The 24,797-nt window shown below is 45.2% G+C and overlaps 3 protein-coding genes across 4 annotated transcripts in view; all 3 read left to right on the top strand.

Annotated features, from left to right (window-relative positions):
* The first annotated feature begins 1,021 nt into the window (after positions 1 to 1,021).
* On the top strand, positions 1,022 to 5,487 carry mgat1a (alpha-1,3-mannosyl-glycoprotein 2-beta-N-acetylglucosaminyltransferase a). Of its 2 annotated transcripts, none has more exons than XM_014991416.2 (3): positions 1,022 to 1,458; positions 2,580 to 3,440; positions 4,348 to 5,487. In XM_014991416.2, exons 2-3 carry the CDS (start codon positions 2,817 to 2,819, stop codon positions 5,044 to 5,046), a joined length of 1,323 nt encoding a protein of 440 aa, XP_014846902.1. In that variant the 5' UTR covers positions 1,022 to 1,458; positions 2,580 to 2,816; the 3' UTR covers positions 5,047 to 5,487. The 2 variants fall into 2 exon arrangements, with proteins under 2 accessions (XP_014846902.1, XP_087870455.1); XM_088014329.1 differs by lacking the exon at positions 1,022 to 1,458 and adding an exon at positions 1,529 to 2,142.
* Positions 5,488 to 5,946: 459 nt separating this feature from the next.
* Positions 5,947 to 12,132, top strand: sh3bp5la (SH3-binding domain protein 5-like, a). The gene is made up of 6 exons (XM_014991418.2): positions 5,947 to 6,669; positions 7,010 to 7,072; positions 7,336 to 7,464; positions 9,175 to 9,339; positions 10,459 to 10,632; positions 10,824 to 12,132. Exons 1-6 carry the CDS (start codon positions 6,427 to 6,429, stop codon positions 11,331 to 11,333), a joined length of 1,284 nt encoding a protein of 427 aa, XP_014846904.1. The 5' UTR covers positions 5,947 to 6,426; the 3' UTR covers positions 11,334 to 12,132.
* A 780-nt stretch (positions 12,133 to 12,912) lies between these two features.
* Positions 12,913 to 24,797, top strand: part of gabbr1a (gamma-aminobutyric acid (GABA) B receptor, 1a) — a 96,257-nt gene continuing 84,372 nt past the window's right edge. The window contains exons 1-4 of the mRNA XM_014991415.2: positions 12,913 to 13,435; positions 16,740 to 16,826; positions 17,701 to 17,765; positions 21,811 to 21,949. Of these exons, the coding sequence (XP_014846901.2) occupies positions 16,748 to 16,826; positions 17,701 to 17,765; positions 21,811 to 21,949 (283 nt within the window). The 5' untranslated portion in view covers positions 12,913 to 13,435; positions 16,740 to 16,747. The remainder of the gene's footprint in view (positions 13,436 to 16,739; positions 16,827 to 17,700; positions 17,766 to 21,810; positions 21,950 to 24,797) is intronic.

Genomic DNA, 24,797 nt, shown 5'->3' with positions numbered 1-24,797 from the left:
TAACACCTCACCTGGAGCCCTGAAGCTCCAGCCACCTCTCCATCGTTCTGCTCTGCTGTCTGAGCATCCTATGTGAAAAAATATTACATAATTAACAGACCTATTCTACCTCACATTCAGTGCTGACCTTACTAAACACCGGACTTTACAACAAATGCGTTGCATGATAGATATCTAACTTATGGGTCCACTCACTGTACTTACAGCCGACGTAGCGAAATAACTTCTAATGTCTGTCCTTTTCTTTTTTGGTGGCGACATGGTCTCGGAGACTCAGAAGGAGACGCGTGTGCCCAGCTAGCCGCCGCCTTTTGCAGCTAATCAAAGAACGTCCGACGATTCAACTGACTCCCCCTCCCCCCACCCCCCGACAGCACCGTTCCGACACGGTCTCGGAGGCTCATAATAAATGTCAAACTAAGAAGCTTCCGTTCCGCGCACCGCCTGTTGCTGCTAATCAAAGATCGTAGATCCACGTTCTTTGAGCCAATATGGCAAAAATTGGTCGGGACTTTTTCATATCCCGTGAATATTGGTCGGGACATGTCCCTACCGTCCCTACCCAAACCTACGCCCATGCTTAGAGCCATAGGTGTCACAATTTAATAAGTCATCAAATAAAAATATATGCATTAAAAATATAAAACTAAATACTGAATCAGTTACATATATTAGTTAATATATAGCATTATATATTAACTAATAATCCATCAGCACTCTGTAGCTGATGGATTTCTGAGTGGAGGGATTGCTGTTTGGGTTCTTCAAATTTGTGAATTTCTGGATGTTTTCTTGTTTTATACTCCGATGTGTTTATGAAATCAGTTCTTCTTTAGTCAGAAGAACTTCTAAAGGTGGAAAACTGAAACCTGTTGCCCTTCATTCCTTCTCCAGATAACAGTCTTCCGAGTTTAGAGAAAAGAAAAGGCGACCAGCTCGGCCTGACAGAAGACTGAAACCTGAGCAGTAAACTGGAGCTGCTGCGAGCAGACATGGACTCGAACAGGAAGCTGCGGATTGGCTGGCAGGAAGATAAAAACTACCTCTCCTACATTTGCATTTCTTTCTTTAGCAGATAAAAACAGAAAGACGAGCCTCATTAATCTAACTTCTGTGAGTCTGAACTTTGTGTTCAGCTCGTCAGCCACCAGCAGCTGGTTTTCATTACTTTTAATTCCTTCCTTCCTCAAACTGTTGCATAACTCCTCAAGGTGACGGTTAGGGCGGGACTTCCGCCCGAGCACTCAAACAGGGAAGTCGTCGTGTTACTTTCCTTCAGCGTCACGGTCCTGCTCCGTGGGAAAAAAAACACGCTAACTCGGCGGCTGTAAGTTGCTCCAGCGGGAGGAAATCCGACGGGGGCGAGGTCCGCGCCACCTCCCGCCGCCGCGAGGTTCACCTGAGCCCGGCTGTCAACGGGGGAATGAGCCGGCAGGAGGCGGAGGGCGCTCCGGCAGGGTGAGAGCCTCTGGTGGGGGATCCACGGCAGGCTGGCTGGGTGGCTGGGTGGGAGTGGGTCTCAATACCTGTGGAGCTTCAACAGGGTGGAAGCTACTGGTGGGCGACCCACAGAAGGCTGGTGGCGAGGATGAGTTTTAGTGTCTGTGGATATGCAGCTGAGAGGATCCACGGCAGGCGGTGTGGGTCTGAGTGACTGTCTGTGGATCTGCAGCATTTATCGCATATTAAACATGTTTAAGCTTCAGCCCTTGTTGAGGCGATTTTTTATTTTTACCCAGTGAGCCTCGCGGATGTTTTACTGATTAATTGCACGTTGCGTTTCCGCCCCTTTAAGAGCAGCTTTTTGTTTGCTGTTGCAGGTTTTGCTCTGGTGATAAAGTAAACACTCCCATGTTCTCATTAATTATCTACTTTAATGCTGAGCAAATATCAGCAGATTCTTTCTGGAGGGTAGGAACAACAAAACAAGGAGTGGACTAGTCAAAGTTTCCAGGTTTCATTTATTTCTTAATGTCAGGATTTGGCTCTAAAGTTTACTTTGAAAACAAAAATAAGCTCAAAGTTTTTATTTTTATTTTTCAGGCAGAATATTCTTTGGGTTTTTTTTAGCTAAAAAGAGAAAAACAACCTTCACCTTCTGCTGGAACAACTGACCTTTGACCTGGACGGTTGTCATCAAAGGTTGTTGAATTTAATTCATTTTTGGTGATTTTTGAGTCACAACTTTTTACCGTTTCCTTTAACCTAAACCTTTAGTCATAAATTATATATATATATATATATATATATATATATATATATATATATATATATATATAATTTTTTTAAGAGGAGATAATTTTATAAGCAAATAACTTCTGTCGTCTCTGAACCCATAATCTGGGTCATGGTTTTTTCTGGGTTAGAAGCTGAAGTATTTGGGAAACGCTGAGTTTAAGGAACTCCAGGAGAGTGTGTGAGTGTGTGTGTGTGTGTGTGTGTGTGCTGTTTGCTTCCAGGTGATAAGGGAAAATCAATGTGGCGCAGCTGTCCGGATCTGTCCTGCGATGCGCTGCATTTGCATGCCTTCCTGCTCGGTTTGCCTCTGGTTTCCATGTTTCTGTTCTTGTTGTTTTCAGGTGAAACGGGAACCGAAAAACCAGGGATAATTACTCCAGGATGGTTGGGCTGTAATCCTGAAAACATGCTGGATTTCTTCCCCCTGGCGCCGCCAGCTGCACCCTGAGCCGGACACATCTGGGAACATGACTCTGTGATGAAACGGGACGAAGACGGACCCTCCCAGATCCCGTTCCTTTTGTCTGCAACCAGGACACTGCCTACTCAGAGCCAAGCTCTTCCCAGATCCCGGAGCCATGTTCCGGAAAAGAAGCTCTCTCATTCTATGTGGGACGTTCCTGTTTGTCACCTGGAACGCCGTGCTGGTGCTGCTGCTCTGGGGCAGAACGTCCCCGGGCCAGCCGGGTGCCGGGCAGCTGGATCCGGCCTCCATGCCCACCGATGACGTGGTGGGAGACGTGATCCGCATCGCAAATTCCTTTGAATCGGAGCTGGAAAAGCAGAAGGAGATCCTGTCCCAGATCCTGAGCCACCAGTCGCTGTGGAAGCCGGCCAAAAGAAAGAGGGTGAAGGTCAACGTTCCCAGTCCGCCGGTCATTCCCATCCTGGTGATCGCCTGTAACCGGGTCACAGTGAGGCGCTGCCTGGACAAGCTGCTGGAGCTGCGGCCCTCTGCCGAGCTCTATCCCATCATAGTGAGCCAGGACTGCGGGCACACCGCCACTGCCGATGTCATCGCCTCCTACGGGGACAAAGTCACTCACCTGAAGCAGCCGGACCTGTCCGACATTCCCGTACGGCCCGAGCACAAGAAGTTCCAGGGTTACTATAAGATCTCCAGACACTACCGCTGGGCTCTGAACCAGGTCTTCCGGACCCTTTCCCACTCCTCCGTGGTGATCGTGGAGGACGACCTGGAGGTACCGATGTTCCCTGATACGGACACAAACATTTAACCAACTTATGATCGTCGGTTTATTCAATTAAAATTAGTTCTAATTGATTAACTGATAACATCTGCTTGGGCCAGTGTCCTGCAGCTTTTAGATGTCTCTGCTTCAGCACACCTGGCTCCAGGATCAGCTCGTTAGCAGAGCTTCACCACTGAGTTCAGGTGTGTCGGCCAGGCGACGCATCTAAAGGCAGCAGGACTTGGGCCCTCCAGAAACACAGTTTAAAACCACCGGCTTACATTTTCTTTCAGTGTTGTAATTTGACTGCCATCCAGCAGAGGGCGGTCATGAGTTAATCCACTTCATAGAGTTAAGTTTTAATATTCCTTTGAGAGAAACCACAGACAATAGTTCTGTATGAACGTCCCTCTGTTAATGGGGATTGAAATATTTTCTTTTTCTTTTTTCTATTTAGTAACCCAAGAGGTTTGTGTCTTGTTACATTTTATAAATACATTAATTAATGTGAGATTCACAATTTTCTGTTTATCCAGTTTATATAGATGACACCTTTTCAGCTGTTTAACCTGTATTCATGCAGGTAAATTCATTTAGATTAAATTCTCACTTTCAGCAACAACCTGTTCAGAAAACATTCCAATAAACAACAGAAAACTGAAGGATATTATCAAACACAATCTATATATTTTTTAATTCAGCGTATTCTGAAAAACGTAGCCTTTCATGTTATGGAAAGATGGTTGGCTCTCTTGATACAAGAGAAAACTCAGGTTTTTAATTAATACTTAGTCGACCAATAAGATCAGCTTTAGATTAACTCATTAATCGATAACTTGTTCACCAGTTCCCTCCGAATCCTTCATGTTTTCCGTCTCTCTCCCCAAAACATCTAATCATCCATCCTCTCCTGCAGGTGGCGCCAGACTTTTTTGAGTATTTCCGGGCCCTGCACCCAGTGCTGCAGTCGGACCCCAGCCTGTGGTGCGTGTCGGCCTGGAACGACAACGGTCGGGACGGGATGGTGGACCCCGGCCAGCCGGCGCTCCTCTACCGTACCGACTTCTTCCCGGGCCTGGGCTGGATGCTGCTCCGGGAGGCCTGGGAGGAGCTGGAACCCAAGTGGCCCGCCTCCTTCTGGGACGACTGGATGCGGCAGCCGGAGCAGCGGCGAGGCCGGTCCTGCATCCGGCCTGAGATCTCCCGCACGCTGACGTTTGGCCGGCAGGGCGTCAGCCTGGGCCAGTTCTACGACAAATACCTGAAGTTCATCAAACTGAACTCTGAGTTTGTGCCTTTCACCAAGCTGGACCTGGCCTATCTGCAGGAGGACGCGTACCGGACCAGCTTCACCAAGCAGGTGTACAGCGCCGCCGTGGTAACGTATGAAGACGTGAAGCAGGGCCGGCTGAGCGGCTCCGGACCGTTCCGGCTCCAGTACTCCAGCAAGGACAGTTTCAAGGTCATGGCCAAGAGTCTGGGCATCATGGACGACTTGAAGTCCGGCGTGCCACGGACCGGATACCGAGGTGTGGTCAGCTTCTTCTACAGGGGGCGGAGGATCTACCTGGCCCCGCCTCCTGGGTGGAGTCAGTACGATCCCACCTGGAGCTGAGGATCCGCAGAGCGTCTGACACATTCCACACCAAAGAGAAACAGGATTCCTCCTGTTTGCCTTTACAGATGCTGGATGTTTAGGAGGTTCAGCCAACACTACTCAGGTTTCCCTGCATCGCACAGCAGATCTGCTGTAAATCACCAGAGCTCTATTTTTCTATGATTCTGATTGTGCACATTGCAGCCACACATTTAATGCATCAGCCCAGTTTGCCTTATTGTCTTTAAATTATTGGAGTTGGTCTGAGTTAATCCTGAGAAGGAAGCTGGTTCATCTAATCTGTGATTCTGTCTGCTGATGACTGCAATGAAACTAAATTCTGTTCTTCCTGCTCACATTTTGTCAGATGATTTTGTTTGGAATATTTGTTGCCTTGGAATCACTGTGGGGATTTGTATGTTTATTTTTCTTTTTTAATAAAAACAAAATTAATGCAGAGTTTTTGATCATAATGCAACTTTTTCTCAGTTATGATCTGTGACTCAATGTTTGAGCTCATGTCTATTCATATCTATTTTATGCAAACTGTTAAGGTGGACCTTTTAATCTTGTATTTCTTTCCAAGCAGAGACTGCAAATTACTTCATATTTTGAAGTCTCAAGTACAATGTTTTATTCTTTTACATTTTATTAATTAAAAATGGAACTGGAACTTCAGCCCTCCAAAGAAAACCCAACAGTCATAAAAAATCGTAAAATAAGTTTTGATAATGACGCTGTGATCTGGTTGAAAGGGGGATATAATCAACTTACGATAAAAAAATAAACCAAAGTATATTTATATTTAAATAATTGAAAATTAAATATACTATTAATGTGAAATCGTGAGTTTTAAAACATTTGTCATTAGGTGTTGATAAACTGCCGCAGTTTTATTGTGTCTACGGTGGCTGTCGTGGTTCAGCTCTGAACTGTTCACTTCATCTGTGATGATGGTGTGAGAACGGAGCGGCTAGCTGGTCTAGCTCTGGAGTGGAGATGTTAAGAGGTGGAGGAAAGTGGCGGTAAAATAAGTTTTTTTTATTGATTAAGCCTCCACATGGTTTATACTGAACAGCAGCTGTTGGTTCTCACATGTTCGCAGAAAACGTAGCGGTGGAATTAGCATTTTGACAGGCTAGGCTAATTTAAGCTACTGGTTTCTATACAGGCTAGGCTAGGCTAATTGGAGCGCCTGTCTCTACAGAGTATGCTAGGCTAGGCTAGTTGCGGGTTCGGGTTTCTTTGCAGACTAAAAATGGCTTCAAACTCCTCTCTCTCCGCCACTTGGATTATTTTCTGATCTCCAACCGCTTCTCTCTCGGTCGCTGCTGGGAGGAAGGTGCTTCTCGCCGGGATAAATCAAGCTAATAGCCGCCCGTCTGTCTAGGGCCTGGGATGGAACCAGGCGACTTGCGAGAAAGCCCCGCCGGCTCTGGGGAGTCGGATGTGGGGGGCTGGAGGGAGGTTATTCCTGGCGGTGGGGAGGAGGGGGAGGATTTGGAGACGAATGCTTCCAAAACGAGCGGGACAAAAGTAGAAAATGCGCTCAGAGACGCCTGTGACGAAGGCGACAGTGAAAGAGGCGTCCGAGAGCAGCTGCACAGCCCGTATGAGGAGGAGCTGGACCCCCGCATTCAGGTGAGACCACCGGCCTCTGGTGTTCCTGTTAGCAGCTCTTTAACCCGTATTAATAGTGGCAGATATATGATCACTGGATTACTTTCGATGAGGGGCGAATCGGACGGAGCTGATTAACTATTTAAGAGTGCTTTGTTCTTCATTATAAATCATAATAATCTGTGATAATCCCACTGTCTGTCAGAAGTAATCATCTTTGTTGCAGCGCTTTAACAGCAGAGCTCCACCAGCTTTCAGTTTCAGATTAGCCGTCATTGTTGGCCTTTATTCCCTTTAATCCCAGAGGTAAACACGTTGGTTTGCTCTTGCAGTTGATGAATTTTTGTTTGCATTTTCGCAGGAGGAGCTGGAGCATCTAAACGAAGCCAGTGCAGAAATCAACAAACTGGAGCTGGAGCTGGATGTAAGTGGAGATGAGTCAGTCATCAGAAGATTCAGCTTCAGATGCCACTCTTTTATTGAATATAGGTTTAACACATGAATACAATTATCAAATGTTTTTCTGTTAAAGTTAGTCTGATAAATGTGTGTTTGTAGTTCCCAAACTTAAAGAACAAAAACTGTAAATGTTAATATCTGGCTGTTCCTTCTGTGTGAAACCTGATCTGCGCTCCCAAGGCAGATGAATCTGATGTGGTTCATTATTTTCCTGCATGAACCCTGAAGGATGCCAGATCAGCTTACAGGAAGATCCTCACTGAGTCTGCCAGGAAGCTGAACGCTCAGAGCTCTCAGCTTGGTGGCTGCATCGAGAAAGCCAGGCCGTACTACGAAGCCCGCCGCCTCGCTAAGGAGGTACAGATCAATACGCCTTGTCTCAAACTGTGTGTGTGTGTGTGTGTGTGTGTGTGTGTGCGTGTGTGTGTGTGTGTGTGTGTGTGTGTGCGCGTGTGCGTGCGTGTGTGTTAGCAAAGTGCTGCTGTCTCTCAGAATCAGGCCAGAGGCCGGCTGGCCTGCTGGGATCTCTGGACCTTTTACTGCCATCTGCAGAGTCCAGGAAGGAAAACCGTTCACAGTGAAATGATGTTTGAAAATACATACATCAGTCTGAAGCAGGGGTCCCCAAACTTTTTCCTGCGAGGGCCACATAGCTGTTCCTTTCTCTGGTCGGGGGCCAGTCTTAGGTTTTTGGAGAAAGAAACTTAGAAAAGTCTTATCGACGGGGCGGGGGGGCGACGACACATTCGCGCTTTTAGATAGATTTTTACCCAGAATGCAAATGGAAAAAACCGTGAGTGAAACGGTGACTGGGACTGACTGGTATGTATTCCATTGAGGGAAAGTAAGTTTCACATCTGCTCAAGAACACCCCTGGTGGTTGAAGAAAAATCCACATATAAACCGGAAAATACAATATATGAAAAAAAAAAAAAAACACTGAATGCTCTCTGGTATGAGGAGGCGGGCCAGATCCGGCATTGTTCAGGGGGCCGGACCAAACGACGTGGCGGGCTGGATCCGGCCCGCGGGCCGTAGTTTGGGGACCCCTGGTCTGAAGGATTAAGAGCTTCATAGGCTAAAACACTGGAGGAATGAACTTCTGGACTAATTTCACATATTTGTCGTAAATTTGCAGGGAAAAATAATTAGAAAGGCATAGATTTATGGTCCTAAAACTAAGATGTTTTCTGACAATGTCGAGTCAGAGAGGTAAGGAAAAAAGCCTTGAAGTTGGACATTTGCACTAAAAGGTTGTTGATGTGATGAAGCTGGAGACTTTCCAGGTTGTTGGTGTTTGATCTGTTCTGGTACAAATGCATTCATCCATGCCGTTAGTTATTGAAAATGGCATTTCACTGTTATTATTTGATTTGAGACTATCCACTCCTTACCTGTCAGTTTCAGTTTAATTTTTTTTTACTGCCTCAGTAAGGTGGTAAAAGGTCACGATACGCCTTCTGATCTTATTTTATTGATAAACCTTGTATAATACCAGTGAAGCAAACGTGTTGTAGCAGCATGAGGTATTGCCTTGAAATACAAAGATAAACTAAAACAATCAGCTCCTTTAGTCTGTAACTTGTTACAATTTTTCAGCCGTCTCTCGCAGCAGAGTGGATTATTTTCAGACCTTTGAGAACATTGATCGATCGGTTTCAGATGGAAGTATCGGCTGATCGATCGGTTCGCCTCTGGCCTGCGTAACGTTTGAGCTCAGCAGATCAACCTGCTGCTCGGTAGAATCTCCTCTGGCTTTTCAGATGTTTGGCCAAATATGTAAAATTTAAAGTTAATGCCAGCCTGTTCACCTTGTTCTGCGTATTTTCATGGAAAATATGCAGAATATTTCCATAATATCAGTTATCAGGGTGAAGATTTTTTAAGTAGTAATATACTTTTCATGCCTTTAAAAAAAAAAACTGAACATAAACAGTATTGATGTGTTTCTGTTTTGGGATCATGGTAAGGCTCCACAGTATATCGTCATAGCAACACCTCTGTGTGGAACATAGACATCTCAAAGGACAGTGAGGGAGCGCTGGTTGAACTTCCTGCTTCCTGCAGGCGCAGCAGGAGACGCAGAAGGCGGCGCTGAGTTATGAGCGCGCCGTTTCCATGCACACGGCTGCCAGGGAGATGGTTTACGTGGCGGAGCAGGGCCTGATGGCCGATGGCAAGAACACGCTGGACCCCACCTGGCAGGAGATGCTCAACCACGCCACCTCCAAGGTAAACACACACACACACACAGCGCCCTGCTGCATCCCGCCTGCTGGACTCAGATCAGCAAACCCGGAGCAATCTGAAGAACAGCTGCAGCTTCCGGGATCATCAGCTCGGACCAACCGGACCTCTTCTGGACAGTCAGAACCAGAACCTGGAGCAGCGTCTCACCTGGACTGAGCAGAACCAGAACTGCTGCAGTGTTCCCAGAGTCTGGAGGAAGAGTGGAGAGGACCAGAACCAGAACCAGAACCTCCACTCTGCGCCGTATTGATGCAGAAGGAGCCCAGACCAATTCCTGACATCTTTGCTCAAAATGAAATTTTTATTGATCTGATGGAATATTCTGAGACTCTGAATGTTGTTGTCTATTAAAACGATTCAGTAACAGAAATAAATGCTTTAAATATTTGACTGTAAAAACTGAGCAGACTCTGTTTAATGAAATTAGATATAAATGACTGAAACATGGAGGCAAAACTCAGTTCTTCAGGATTTATTAGACCATTGTGAAGGGTTAGCCCCGCCCCCAGACAAATTTAGAAAAATCCTGCCATAATGGGCGGAGCCACGAGTCAGAGGGGCGTGGCTATGTAGAGATGAGTGGAGACTGTCAGGAGGGAAGAAGCAATCTCAATGACTGTCGATAGATTTAGTAACTTTTCAGACGCTTGGACTTTTTTTAAGCAACAAATCTAGTGACTTTTTTTCTTTTTGAAATTTCTGACATGTGAAGCATCGATCCCTGAGTGAGCGGCGGGTTCTGTCAGAGCAGAGCAGACTGTTCCACATGAGCAAAATGAGAAACGCTCAGGAAGGTCCATAAAAGCGCTGGTCCTACTCCTGACTCTCCACCAGGGGGCGTTCCTCAACCAGGGCTGTGACCTAAGAGCTGGACTGCAGTAACACCGTTCAACCCAAAGAGGGCAGCACTGAGACAGTTTTAGGTCAAAAATTGCAACATTCAACAAATTTATATGAAAATGTCTCAATTTGCACAGAAACATGAAATAGAACCCTTAATAATGAAGTTATAAATTGTATCTGCAATAAAAAGTTTTATTTCCTCTCTAACTTCATCTAAATGACCAGAACTTGTTCAGTTGTTCTCCGTGTGTCCTGCAGGTGAACGAAGCCGAGGAGGAACGGATCCGCAGCGAGCGGGAACACATGCGCGTCACACACGCCTGCCAGGAGGCCGAGGCCCGGGTCCAGACCCTGCAGAAGTCCCTGAAGCGGGTCATCGTCAAGTCCAAGCCCTACTTTGAGCTCAAGTCTCAACTCAACCACATCCTGGAGGTACAGCGAGCCTGGTGGGCCGGAGTGTGTTCTGACACCGAGAACACACACCTATCATCAGCGCCATCAGCCTGGTGATGGGTTCATACTGGAGCTGATCCATTAACACTGTTTGAACTGTGTGTGTGTGTGTGTGTGTGTGTGTGTGTGTGTGTGTGTGTGTGTGTGTGTGTGTGTGTGTGTGTGGTCAGGATCATAAGACGAAGGTCCTGCAGCTGGAGCAGAACGTCTCCAAGGTGAAGACTCGTTACTCCGTCGCTCTGAGGAACCTGGAGCAGATCAGTGAGCAGATCCACGCCCAGAGGGATCGCGACACGCCCGACTGCCCCACCCGCAGCCCGCCCGTCGGCGCCGAGTCCGACGCCCGGGTCCGGGAGGACGATGTGGCCTGCGGATCCGCCGCCAAGGAGCGACTGGATGCCGCCTTGGACCTGGCGGACCGCTACAAGGAGTCGGAGCGAGAGCGGGCCGGGTCCGACTCGCTGTCTGTCTTCAGCCTGCAGACCATCGCCTCGGACCTGGAGAAGTACGACTCGGTGGAGCACCTGGGCGACCTGGGAGACCTGAGTGACGTGGGCAGCGTGACCGGAGACGAGGCGGAGCGGGACCGGGCCAGGACACGGGACCCGGCGGGGCCCAGCGGCGCCAGGGACCGCCAGCAGAACTTCTCCAAGCAGCACCACCGCAGCTTCAGCCTGTGAGCCAGGACTGGAACCAGAACTGGTACCAGGATGGAAAACACAAACCAGAACATGTAGTCTGAGCTTAAACCGACCCGATTAACCCTGCAGCCTCAGCAGAACCTCAGTAGAACCGGTTGACCCGGCAGCCTCAGTAGAACACTACAGCAGAACCCTGAAGGTCGATCCGTTCCTCTAGCATGACGAAACCATCAGAACCTTAAAAATCCCTGTTTGCTTTATTTTCTCAGACTCCGGTCCGGTCCGTTCCGCCCGGACCTCTGGAGGCGCCGTTTCCCTGCGTCCCGTCAGGCCGGATCAACTGGAAGCTAACCGGGTCACCCGGACCCAGCAGAACCTGGGACAGTCAGCAAGACTTGATTAAAACGCTTGGTTCTGTCTGCAGCTGCAGGAGCATGGTTTGGTCGGTCCTGCGGTTCTGGTCCGGGTTTTAGAATCAGCCTTTTATTTAAATGGTGTGAAGTCGCAGCGTCAGATTTGTGTTATTTAAAATATTGTTTACATGGATTTTTGTTTGCCTTAAAAACAAAAGAAGCTCCTGTCGTGACTTGATGTGTGCCTTGACACTTTAACGCTTCTGGTTCCAAACTAATCAGAACTTTTATGTTCCAGACAAAACTAAAAGTAAAACTGACTTTTTATTTGACGACTGAAACGTCTAAAAAAATAAAGTGGAACAGCCTGTAAATGTTTGTAATTATTCAGATGGAGAATATTTAAATGTGTGTGATGATGATCATCTGTAAATGTGACTCTCTGCTTCCTGTTGCATCAATAAATCTCATCTTTGACTCCTGAATATGTTTTTATGAATCTGGTTGGATTTGAAGCCAAAGTTTAAGATTCAAACTTCAGACAAATGGATCTGCTAGAGGAAGAGTTAAAAATAAGCAACAATATCGGTTTATAAATTACAACCATATTGCAGTGTGGTGAAATTTAGTTTTATTATAATTTGAATTATTGTAAAAATAATTTTCCTATTAAATACAATAGAAATATTCTTTATTATCCCTCTAATTGTACATTGTTAGAAAATAGAAATTAAAATAGCACACTCAAAAAATATTCAACTGGTCAGGATAATTTAAAAACTGGTAGAAAATATGTATACGTGCACAAAATGCAAAATATGAGATTATAAGAATATAAGAATCTGTAGATGAGCAGGAACGTGAACAGCAGCGATGGCTCTGCAGAGTTCAGGACGACTCTAAGGAAGCCCAGCAGGGTCAGTCCCGCTCCAGGTCTGAGGCCGGTGGCCTGACTGCAGCTGCAGGTTAACACCTAATAAACACCCTGCTCCTGACTGATACCTTTCCAGAATGAGATCAGTTCGGGTTCTTTCAGTGAAAGATGTCATCAGAGTTTTACTCCATTTGAACTGAAAATGTTTCCTTGAATATTGAAGAAATGATTATAAAATGAGTCGGGGTGTTCGTGTCCTCCGCAGGTGTTTCATGTGGAGCTGACGGCGCGCGCAGGGCTTTGGCTCGACGGATGAGCAGAAACCTGAGCGAAGCTTCTGTCATTTAAGCTCCGAGGAGCTTTTAGGCTTAAAGCGTTAAAGCAGCGGCGCCATGTCTGCGGCGGCGCAACGGGGCGGAATCTGCGGAATGATCCTCCATCCGAAGCGCTTCGTAGCTCCATCAGGAGCTGCTTCCTGCCGGGCTGGGCGCAGTCCGTCCCCTGCTCGGGTTTCAGAAAAAGCCAGATGAATACGTGCGGGAGCTTTTACGCACGGTGCGTCTCCATCATGACGTCGCCATGAGCTCCAGATTGTGGAGAGGAGGAGGGGAGTGCTGAATCGCTGCTCGTCGTTTCTGTGCATGCGTTTGTGTATCTTTATTTGTGTGGTGTGAGCGTGTGTGTGTGTGTGTGTGTGTGTGTGAGTGTGTGTGGATTTTTTTTCCCTTCTTGTCATCTCTTTGCAATACTTGGAAATAACCCGGACCAGCGCTGTTTACGCGCGGAGCTGCTCGCTCATTTACTGCAAAGCCATAATAACAGAGCCATGCAGAGCGCGGGGAGGATGCACCTTTCTGCCCACTAATCCGACTCACTGGGAGGACTGGTCTGGACTGGGAGCTATCGAACTGACAGTAAGTACCTGAGGCTCGGCTTTCCGGTCCAGATCCACTGCGGCTGTAGCGGATCCGGGCAGATGTGGCTGTGAATGCAAAAGGCAGCATGCATATTCGATGGAGCCGCCAGGCCCGAGCGGGAGCGATGCTCGCGTTGTTCCAGAGATTAGACGGTGACATTCTGGGTCAGGCCTCCCAGCGAGCGGCCGCCCAGGCGGCAGGAGGTTGGGCTTCCCCTGCAGGCCGCCACGGTCTCCCTGAGCAGGAACCGTTGGCAGCTGCGCCGTGACCCACGGTTCACGCTCAGCCACGCACGAAATGCAGCATTTTGCGGGTCTCTGCGTGAAGCAGCGGGGTGAGCGCTGTCCGCGGTGCTGAAACCGAGCCGGATCGGCAGCTTCCGGCCGGCAGCCCGCTGCTGGGCGGTGGGGCTCCGTCTGTCAGGCCTGCTCTGGTTCCGAGGCGCTGGCTGGAATTCCCCAGCCGTCCTCACAGCTGATGGACCGAGCCGAACCGGTTCGGCCTGCTTTCCTTCCCGCTCCGCTGGTGGGATTTCCTTCAGTTGGCTCATCCGGTCCTCCTCTCAGCCAGGAAGGAAGGAAATGAAGAACCAGCAGCTTCTCCCCGCTGCCATTAAGAACACGGATGTTATGGAAAAGTTCTGATCCAAACCCAGTTACACCACCTTCCTCAGATCTGTTCAAGTGTTCCTGGGGATTTTATTGGTCTTGTTCTAACCTGAGGTTACAGACCATAAATGTTTTTATGGATATATTTCAGGTAGTTTTGGAGTCCCACAGGGTTCTGGATTAGAACCCATTGCTTTTCTAAACCACATGTTTTGTTCCATAACTGCTCAGAAACATGGCTGCTCTTTGTGATAACATGAAGCTCTGTTTGCACTGCCTGCCTCTCCCAGTCTTTCTCAATTTAATTCAAATTAAAAAATCTTCTATTCATCTCAAATGGAAACTAGATATTATCACAACTCAAATCATCCAAGTGTCTTGAAAACATCGCTGTGGCTCCTCTAGAAACTCCAGTAGCAGTCAGTCTTGTAACGAATCTAAAGAAGCCTCTGACTGAAGACTGTTAGCATGTTGCTAACAGCTCAACATTTGGGCTGCAGAGACGATATTCCATCATCATCAGGTTTCAGCTCTGCTGTGACTCTGGGATCATGATCCATATGACGGATGAACTTCCTCCGTCTCTCTGCATCATGAAGCCTCCAGGACTCCTCCGGGACCTGGGGTCAGAGTTCAGGGATTATTTCGGTTTTGGAAACAGCATCCATAGCCAGAGGGATTAATAATCCAAACATGCAATGATTCAACCAGAATAACGATGAGAAAAAGTCCAGAAAAGGAATAAATCAGAACCAACAGATCTGCTGAAATATTCTAGAAAGTCTTGAAGTCATTTAAAAAATCTCCTCAAACTTTAGCGGCTTTAGCTTCTATCCATGTTTTAGTTTGTGAAGCAGCTGACCTCTGACCTATGAACCACTCAGGCATTACATATTATTTCTAAACGCAGACCAGAACACCAAGTCGTTTATTTGGGATTTAAATTATATTTCTCTGCTTTCAGAGCCAGTTTGATTGTTCTGGAGGATTCAGACTTATTTTTTATTAAATTACATATTTCCTTATTGCACCAATATTGAGAAAAAATTTGTTTGAATTACATTGTCAGGCAGATGATGTATGGCACACAACAGAAAACTCATCAAGGCAGAATTAAAAGATTCTGTCAGAGGCTCTTCACCTTTTTCACCTATTTTTAGTTTAATCTGTGAAAATCCCAAAGTTTCTCAGTCTGGTATAGAAACTATGAACTTAGATCTAAGTAGGTGATTCTTGCTAAATGAATGTCCTCAGCTTATCCACTTTTTAAACAAACACTCCATAGTTCTCTATAATATTTAGTTTCCAAAGACAATCCTTCAGAAAGTTGAGAAAATTATTAATCCAGATCAGTTTAGATGATTATTATTATTATAAATCCTTCTCACATAAAAATGTAACATTTTATTGGATAATACAGATGTTTATGTCTTTAAGATAAACATGTATGTTTAGTGAGTTGTCAGATCAAATTGTTCACATAACATTTACCAACATTTCAATGTTTCCCAGTAACAATAAAGAAATTTAACACTGAGAAAAATATTGGTTCTGAGTATTAAACCCTGAGGTTCTCCAAAACTAACGCTAAAGAAATCCAGATTATTTCAAGAGTTATTTAGATGAAGTAAAGTTCATTCTTGATTTGGAAAAACTTTTCAAGCATAAATGAGTCAAAGGTCAAACAATTCTAACTTGATTTAAAGGAAATCTTTTCATCTTTCACCAAAATCAATTAAAATAAATGAGTTAAAAAAACGCTTTTAAAAAAATCAGATTATTAATAGTTTGTTGAGTTAAACTCAAGACTAAAATCTAACAATATTGATAACTTTAATAAACTGCGTTTGAACAGAACTAAAATGTTTGCAGCCTTCAGTCGCTCAGAGAAGAAGCAGATTCTCCTGACTGAGCAGCAGCCAGAACATCAGTGATAAACTTCACGTTTAGTCAGCAGCAACTGTTCAGATTAGAGACTTTGACTGAAGGAAGAGGAAATATTCTCATTTTAATAAATAAACCTCAAAATATTGGAGAAAAAGACCAAATTTCCTGCGATGGGAATGTGAAGGATTGGATTTAGGAGCCGGCTCCTGGAGCTGCTGGGTTGATGTTGGTTCATCAGGCAGTTACTGCAGCAGCTGACAGGTAACTCAGTGGGCGGGGCTTACTGGTGTCACAGCCACTCCAGGTGTAAATAAACTCTGTTTTTAACCTTAAATGCACCAGAAAACCTTTCAATAGCAGAAGTAAAATTAACATGAAGCTCAGCTGCATCCAAAATATGGAGGAAAATTATTTGGATCCATAGTTTTTTTTTTTAATGGTTCTCTTTTATTTTCCTTTTTCTTATTTTCTTTAAAGAAAGAAGAAAGTGTAAAAAGTGAGACATATAAAAGAAAAAGATCCAATGAGTTCATGTTTCTGCCTACCTCATTATTAAAAGGTTATCTAAATATATATCCCTGGAATTTGAATTATGGATATGAATATGTTTGAATTAAATAAATAAATATGGATGAATATTCCTGGAAATGTGGGAACACAGAACATTTTGAGGCCCACATTGATACACGGGAACATGAAGAGAGTCTGGGCTGCTGAGAGCAGCAGAGTTACAGTACAGATGTAAAAATGTCCAGTTTGTCTTCTTCTCCTCCGTTCCTTATTTTTAAACCTTCTCTCTATTCCAGATCCAGAAATGGCGCCGATATTGTTTCTGATTATCCTCTGCGCTCTCCCAGCGCTCGTTGTGCCCATACATAATTCATCAGCGGGAGGTAATTGGAGTGTGTGTGTGAGGGAGTGTGTGTGTGTGTGTGTGTGCGTGCGCTGGAGTGTGTGTGTGATGGAGTGTGTGTGTGTGCAGTGAGATTCCTGAGTGAAAAGCTGGAATCTGTGCAGCGAGGCTCAAACCAAAACAGCTGGAGTTTCTGAGATGTGTCTACCTGAAGACAGATGTCCCCTGCTGTCCCCTGCTGTCCTCTGGTGTCCTCTGCTGTCCCCTGCTGTCCCTCATGCTGTCCTCTGCTGTAATCTGGTGTCCTCTGCTGTCCTCTGGTGTCCCCTGCTGTCCCTCATGCTGTCCTCTGCTGTAATCTGGTGTCCTCTGCTGTCCTCTGGTGTCCCCTGCTGTCCCCTGCTGTCCCTCATGCTGTCCCCTGCTGTCCTCTGCTGTCCCTCATGCTGTCCTCTGCTGTAATCTGGTGTCCCCTGCTGTCCCCTGCTGTCCCCTGCTGTCCTCTGCTGTCCCCTGCTGTCCCCTGCTGTCCCCTGCTGTCCCCTGCTGTCCTCTGCTGTCCCCTGCTGTCCCTCATGCTGTCCTCCGCTGTCCCCTGCTGTCCCCTGCTGTCCTCTGCTGTCCCCTGCTGTCCTCTGCTGTCCCCTGCTGTCCTCTGCTGTCCCCTGCTGTCCCCTGCTGTCCTCTGCTGTCCCCTGCTGTCCCTCATGCTGTCCTCCGCTGTCCCCTGCTGTCCCCTGCTGTCCTCTGCTGTCCCCTGCTGTCCCTCATGCTGTCCTCCGCTGTCCCCTGCTGTCCCCTGTTGTCCTCTGCTGTCCCCTGCTGTCCCTAATGCTGTCCTCTGCTGTAATCTGGTGTCCTCTGCTGTCCTCTGGTGTCCCCTGCTGTCCCTCATGCTGTCTCTTCCTGTCCAGGCTGTGCCATCATCCGGCCTCCGCGGGACGGAGGGATCCGCTACCGAGGCCTGACACAGGAGCAGGTACAGAACCACAGCGGTTCCTGTGTGACATGAAGTGTCTGCTGATTACTGCGCCATGTTGGACCTTTCAGTTCATCAGTTAGTAATCTGATTACATGCTGGAGAGCTGCAGCTGTTTGAGCTGCTGCGACCCGATCAGGACCAAACTAAGCAGAACCCGACCTTCTGGCTCCTTTCAGAGCCACGCTGCAAAAACACAAAACCTCACCAAAAGCTTCTGTCTAGTTTAGCGGTTCTCAACGTGGGCGGTACCGCCCCCCAGGGGGCGTTCAGAGGACGGCAGGGGGCGCTGGCGGACATTTTTACAAAAGGGGGCGCTGGGATTCCTTTGGGGGGCGTTTGGTCGAAGGTAAACTTTACACCTTAAATGTACAACAATACCTGTTTAAACTCTGAGCAACTTGGTAAAACAGTGTTGTGTAACATTAAACCATGCCTGGCTGCAACTGTATCGATGGCAGCTCTACTTCTATTCAGTGTTTGTTAGCTTCTGTTAGCTTCTTGGCGCAGCTCCGTTCTCCTGCTACTGGTAGCTAAAATCACGATACCCTCACTTTGTATCCCTCTGAAAAATGAACCCATTTAAATAAAGAAATCCCTCCATGGTGACACCACAATAGAGGGCGTTCATTTTATAGCGGTAACACCGGAGCTGTAAGTGGTCCGGTGTGAAACGGGGTGATAGAACAACACAGCACTTTTAAATTTCAATAATCAGAATGCAGAAATTATTTCCGTTGTTTTAAAAGGTTTATGTCAGTCTGCCTTTTCCCCATCGATATGCTTCCCGACCACCCTGCACCATAGGGGGTTAAAATAATAAAGACGCGCAAAACTCTGAAACAGGAGAAGCGGGACATAAAACGGAGCGACGAACTAGATGTGAATTATGGCATAAAAACAGAGAATCTGACGCTGAACAGTGAAAAATCAGCACATGATGTGAAACATGACCATTAGGAGGCGCAGCAGGTGATGAGTGAAGATTACTGATGGTCAATAAATGATAAAATAAATGTAGCAACAGGAAATAAACTAAAGTGGACATAGCAATAAACCAAGAGAAGATAATAATCAAAGGAAACTAAATGGAAATGAATGAAGAACAAAACGCAAGAATAAACTAAGAAACTAAAGTAAATACAGAGGAATAAACTGGTATGGCAAGACCTTTCGATCAATAATTAATACAGAGACTGTATGGCAAGAATAAACAGACACTATTTCCAGATAAAAGGTAAAATAATATTGATGAAGTACCTGGGTTTGTTGAGACTAGGGCTGTTGTAAACGAATATTTTAGTAATCGAGTAATCTATCGATTATTCTTACGATTAATCGAGTAATCGGATAAAAAAAATTATAAAATGAAATATTGGTAAATCTGGCATAATACCGGTGTTACTATCAGATATCAATGTCAGTCCAATTTTCCATATTTGAGCATCCCTAACAGTTGCTTTTTTGTAGTTTAGAAAACTAGCCTGTAACAATAATAGCTCACTTTCTAAGTTAACCAGAAGAAAAGTTATAGAAAAATCTGAAATTATATTGAATTTAATAACAAAGAGGCAGGCTCACAAATATGCTTATAAAAAATGTCTACAATCCAGCTTTTAGTTTATGTATTCATCTTCAGTGAGTTTAATAGATTAATTAAACTCACCTTGCCACCTAACCTGTCAAGCTTTGGGTTTGAAAATACGGGAAATGCCGCCTGGAGTGGGAGGAGAGGGCGAATGAACGAACATGGGGTGGAGGGGGGGAGCAATACGGGACATTTACGACACCTTCACTGGTCACACTCAGAAACTCATCTACCAGCCATGTACGATGCGCTCCGCCACCCGTTTCTTCAGACCGGGATATGAAATTTATTGTGCGGTTCGTCGGTAAAGCTACATTTACACGGTAAGCATCAGCTACTCAGCCGCCCGCCCTGTTCAGTCTATCCGCTCACCTCAGCGCTCTTCCCGCCGTTCGCTTTCAACCAGCAGCCCCGGAGGAGAAATGCTGCCGTACTCCAGGCATTCCCCCAGTCATTTTAAGGATGCTTATTGGTTCCCCAAAAACGATAAAAAGTCGGGCATTATCATCAATCAATAAAATCCCCACGGGCCAATCTTGAAGATTGGACTTTATGCCGCTGAGACTTAGCTTTTGTCAACAACTCAGAGGCGGAAGTGAGAGCTCCGCGCAACGCAAATGAAGTCCCGGCCGGAACACGGTGCGCTAACTAATAAAACATAAATTAACGAAGCTTCGAGGCAGGTAAATTTTCCTCGAGGAATTTTAGTAATCGAGGTACTCGAATCATTCGAGGAATCGTTTCAGCCCTAGTTGAGACCACATCTAGTACTGAGAATGAATATATCTTACAGACCATAACAGTAAATAACTTATCACTTATTTATGTTTTTAATTAGATTTGATATATTTATTTCTTCAATATTATTTTTCATGTCAGTGTTAATGTCATGAGGCTGATGACTCCATGACACTTTCAATTTGACTCATTAGGATTTGATGAAAAACCAGATTTGTTCTTTGTAATTTCTGTCCAGTAAAACTATTAATCTATAATCAATAGACAGGTCTATATAAAGATATAATCCATGTTTCTGTCTCATATTTGTATGGCATTTAAAGGAACTTTTGTTTTTCCTCTGAAAGCTCTGGTTTGCACAGTAAATGCCATGTGGGTGAAATTTCATGGATGATACTCTGATGTCCCATTCTCCTGAAGGCAGCACAGATCTGCGTCACCAGAAACCTACAAGAAGATCTATGATTAATGTAGTTACAGTTCTATCCATGTTTTAATGTTGCAGAGCTCAGTCGGTTTGCAAACAGATCAAAGTTTAAACTGGCATGTTGTTCATCTTTTATCATTTTGTGGAACATTTAACAACTAGAAAATGGCAAAGAACAAGAATATTTTTCCACTCTGATTGGCTGCTGTTAGGCCTACAGATTTTAACTTGAATGTTCATTGCATTTTTTGTAAACACCTGTGAAAATAATTTCTATTCTCATGGTTTTTTTGTTCTCTGGGAAATTATGTTTGATGATAAATACAGAAAGAATCATAAAAATCAAAACATCTACAATAGTGATAGTAATACTAATAATAAAATAATAGTCAGTGTAAAGTAGCCTGCAAATTATTTGGTGGGGGCGGTGAGGGACCTGGATAAAGGCCAGGGGGGCGCTGGCCCAAAAAAGGTTGAGACACACTGGTCTAGTTACTGGTGCAAATATCTTAGCACACATAAAATGAAACAAAACTAAAATATAGGAGCTTGATCTAAATCATAATATGGGAAAATGTCTTGCTGTAAGTCAAACAATCTGCAGTGCAACGATTATTTTTGTTTTTCAATATTAAGACATTATTGACTTAAAACAAGCTCCTTCATCTCAGTGTGAGTTACGTTTGTTGTATTTCAAACGTTCCTCTTCCGTTTCATCAGTTATGTTCTGGTTCATTTTAGCACAGCTCTTCTTGGTCATCTTAGTTTTACAAGGTTTCGTCTCAGTAGGTCCAGTTATTCCTGTGTTTGTGTGAAGCCTCTCTCCCCTCAGTCTGGTTCTGCTCCAGTTGTCAGTTACCTCCAGTGTTCCCACCACCAGCCTCCCAGGATTTAAGCTCCTCATTCTCAGTCACACCTTGCCGGTTTGGCTCATCACCTCTCCGTACCGTCTTTATGACATTCTTAATATCTCAACTGCTGGTAGAAAAAAATGATAAAAGTCAGTTAAGTGTTATATTAAAATTGGATCTGAATTAGTTACATTTGAATAATTTCTGATTTAGTAAAAGTATCAAAACGACATGCTCAGCTTGTCTCTGTGGTAAAAGTCAAACAGCAGGACAGGTGTGTGAAAGCTGCTGAGGGTCAGACGGCTGCAGCTCTGGATTCATATCTGTAAACACAGATTAATACATTTAGAAATAATTAGAATTTTTTATTTCTGTAACTTTGGAGTAAATGTGAGGATTTAATCCAGAGCTAAATCTCTCTAACTTTGCATTTCCTCTCAGATCCGCAGCGTTCGGATTCTGCCTGTGGATTATGAGATCGAGTACATCTGCAGAGAAAACCGGCAGATCGCAGGGCCAAAGGTCAGGAAGTGTTTGCCCAACGGCACGTGGACGGACATGACGCAGCTCAGCGTATGCCGTGAGTTCATCATTCCTTCATCTCTGTCTGAAGTTCATCAGCCTCTGGGTGACTGGAGCCATCAGCTGCTGTAGCCTGACGTCTCAGACGGTCCAGTTGTCTCTGTTCAGAACCACCAGACGATCCTCAGCCCACACACTGCAAACACTCTGAATCCTAACACGGTTTAGTTTCTACTGCAAAGATCTTCAGACAAAACTTTTCAGCAAAATAAAGGAGCTTTTTATGAGTCAATAATTCCTTAATATTGATACAAAAGCTCCAGTTCCACTGGCAGAAACTGGACAGAAATACTGGTAATATTTTGTGTTTGTGCAGCATCACAGCGCAGCATCACGGGTCCTCCACCGTGCTGAATGGTGGCCATGTCGTTTTCCCTCACGCCTCCTGTTTCTGGGAGAATCTCTTCATTACTTCACTCATCTCAGATTTTAAACCTTGAGGGAGAAAACGTCTCCGGTCTGGTTGGATTGTTTGGATTCTTGGTCGTCTCTTGTGTAAATACAGCAGTAAAATCCATCTTCCTGATTGGCCGTCCACCAGAACACGGCTTTCTGCAGAGCACGTCTCTGATTGGCTGTCCGGCCATCTGGACGGCTCCCAACCCAGAAGTAAATATTCACCATGACCTTTAGCGCCCAGTGGGTGTGTCATGCTGAACGGTACCAAGTCAGAGCAGAACCCGACGTGTCGGTTCTGAATCGCTTTACAGAAAGTAATTAGGAAATATTATTTCTTTAAGCTGCTAACGGTCATTGCCTTCAGACTCAGTTTAGTTGATATTAAAGATCAGAAATAAGATTCTTATTAAATATCATCTGTGGTTCAGGTAGATATGCAAAATAAATCATAATTTGAGAAATAAACTGAATCTTCAAGTTTATTTAATCTCTTAACTGTCATGTATATATATATATATAAAATCCCTTCTCACCCTCTGCGGGTGGTCTCTCTCTCCCTTCCTCCCTCCCTCCCTCCCTCCCTCTCTCTCTGTTTCTCTCTCCCTCTCCCTCTCTCTCTCTCTCTCTGTCTCTCTCTCTCTCTCTCCCTCCCTCCCTCCCTCTCTCTCTCTCTCTCTGTCTCTCTCTCTCTCTCTCCCTCCCTCCCTCCCTCTCTCTCTCTCTGTTTCTCTCTCTCTCCCTCCCTCCCTCTCTCCCGCTCCCTCTCTCTCTCTCTCTCTGTCTCTCTCTCTCTCCCTCTCTCCCGCTCTCTCTCTCTCTCTGTCTCTCTCCCTCTCCCTCTCTCTCTCTCTCTGTCTCTCTCTCTCTCCCTCTCCCTCCCTCCCTCTCCCTCTCTCTCTCTCTCTCTCTCTCCCTCTCTCTCTCTCTCTCTCTATCTCTCCCTCTCCCTCTCTCTCTCTCTCTCTCTCTGTCTCTCTCTCTCTCCCTCTCCCTCCCTCCCTCTCCCTCTCTCTCTCTCTCTCTCTCTCCCTCTCTCTCTCTCTCTCTCTATCTCTCCCTCTCCCTCTCTCTCTCTCTCTCTCTCCCTCTCTCTCTCAGTTTAAAGTTTAAAGCACAACAACTGAACGACAGCTTGATAATGCTGTTATTTTTTCCCATGATGCTCTCTGGCTAATGGTAGATTATCTAGTTATGTTTATTGATCTGGATTTCCTTTCTAACCTCTTAAATGTCGGCTTCTTGTCTCGATTTGCTCCACTTAAAGAAAGCGTTCAGATTTCTGGCCGAATTGAACTTTATTTACTCAAACGTGACGCTTCACTGCTGAGAGTTTTTCCTCAGGGAGCGTCCTGGCAGCCGGTTTGGACTCTGTCTGAAGTGAGCAGGTACCATTCCCATCCAGGAATAGCTGCTGGCTGGAGCTCAGGCAGAAACCAGAGAGACTTCAGGAGCCCAGCAGGAAGCTCACATCACCGTCCAGATCTCTTTGTTTGGTTTAAAAAAGAGCAGAATAAGGATCTGAGTCACCATCGGCTCCTGAATGACAGAAACTGTTCCTGCGTTTCTCCTTCAGCATCAGATTTATGGCACAAAATTAAAACCTCAGTTTAGAAAACAAAATCCAGGATTTTCATCCTTATTTTCCCTGAATTTAACTCTTAAAGGGCCAGTGTCATGTATTTTCCAGGAACACAGTGCCATTTTATACCATAGCCAAGTAACTTTTAGCAACTTCAGTTGTTAAAAAATGCTGTATAAATCAAACAGAAATTTAACATTGTAAATTAATATCTTGAAAATGGGTCACTGTCCCTTTAAGAAGCTCCAGCTCTTTCTCAAGCTCCACCTTCAGGAAGTAATTCCAACATGGCTCCTTTATCAGCCCTTCAATGTTTTTACCAGTGTAGCTCCTACAACGAGCTCAGCTGTTCCAGCAGCTGATTGCTGCTGGCTAGTCTTAAGGAACTGAGTGTGGGAGGGCGACTGAGAGGTGGAAGCTCTGAGGAGGAGCTGCGCCTGGAGGGCGGGGCTTGGTCCACCCGGGCGTTTTGCACAGCTGCCATGGAGAGTGATGTTTACTAGAGGTCAGAGGTCAACGGCTGGTTTACATGTTGTGTCACTGAGCTGCAAAGTGGAGAAAACAGAGATGAACTCCACATTTCAGTCTCAGTAAAAAAAATGATTTCTGTTATAGATTATTCAGCCGATTAATTGGATTTAAGAATTAGCACATTTTGCAGATTTTTAATTTTTTTAACCGCTTCAAACTTTTAAATAAAATATTAGAAATACATTAAAGATGCAAATAAAGAAATAAGTCAAATCCTTTTAAAATAAGAAAGTAAATATTTTATTGCCTGAAATGCAACAGCAGTTTTCCTTTTCTGGAGATTTGATCATTAGCAGGACTGATCTGGTGATTGTTAGATTAACTGATAATAATATTA

This window comes from Poecilia mexicana, unplaced genomic scaffold (assembly GCF_051168715.1).
Source record: "Poecilia mexicana isolate PSO_F unplaced genomic scaffold, ASM5116871v1 scaffold_16, whole genome shotgun sequence".
NCBI classification, from domain to species: Eukaryota; Metazoa; Chordata; class Actinopteri; order Cyprinodontiformes; family Poeciliidae; genus Poecilia; species Poecilia mexicana.
The sequence above is the reverse complement of the archived record's forward strand: the minus strand, read 5'-3'. Positions and strand labels throughout refer to the sequence as shown.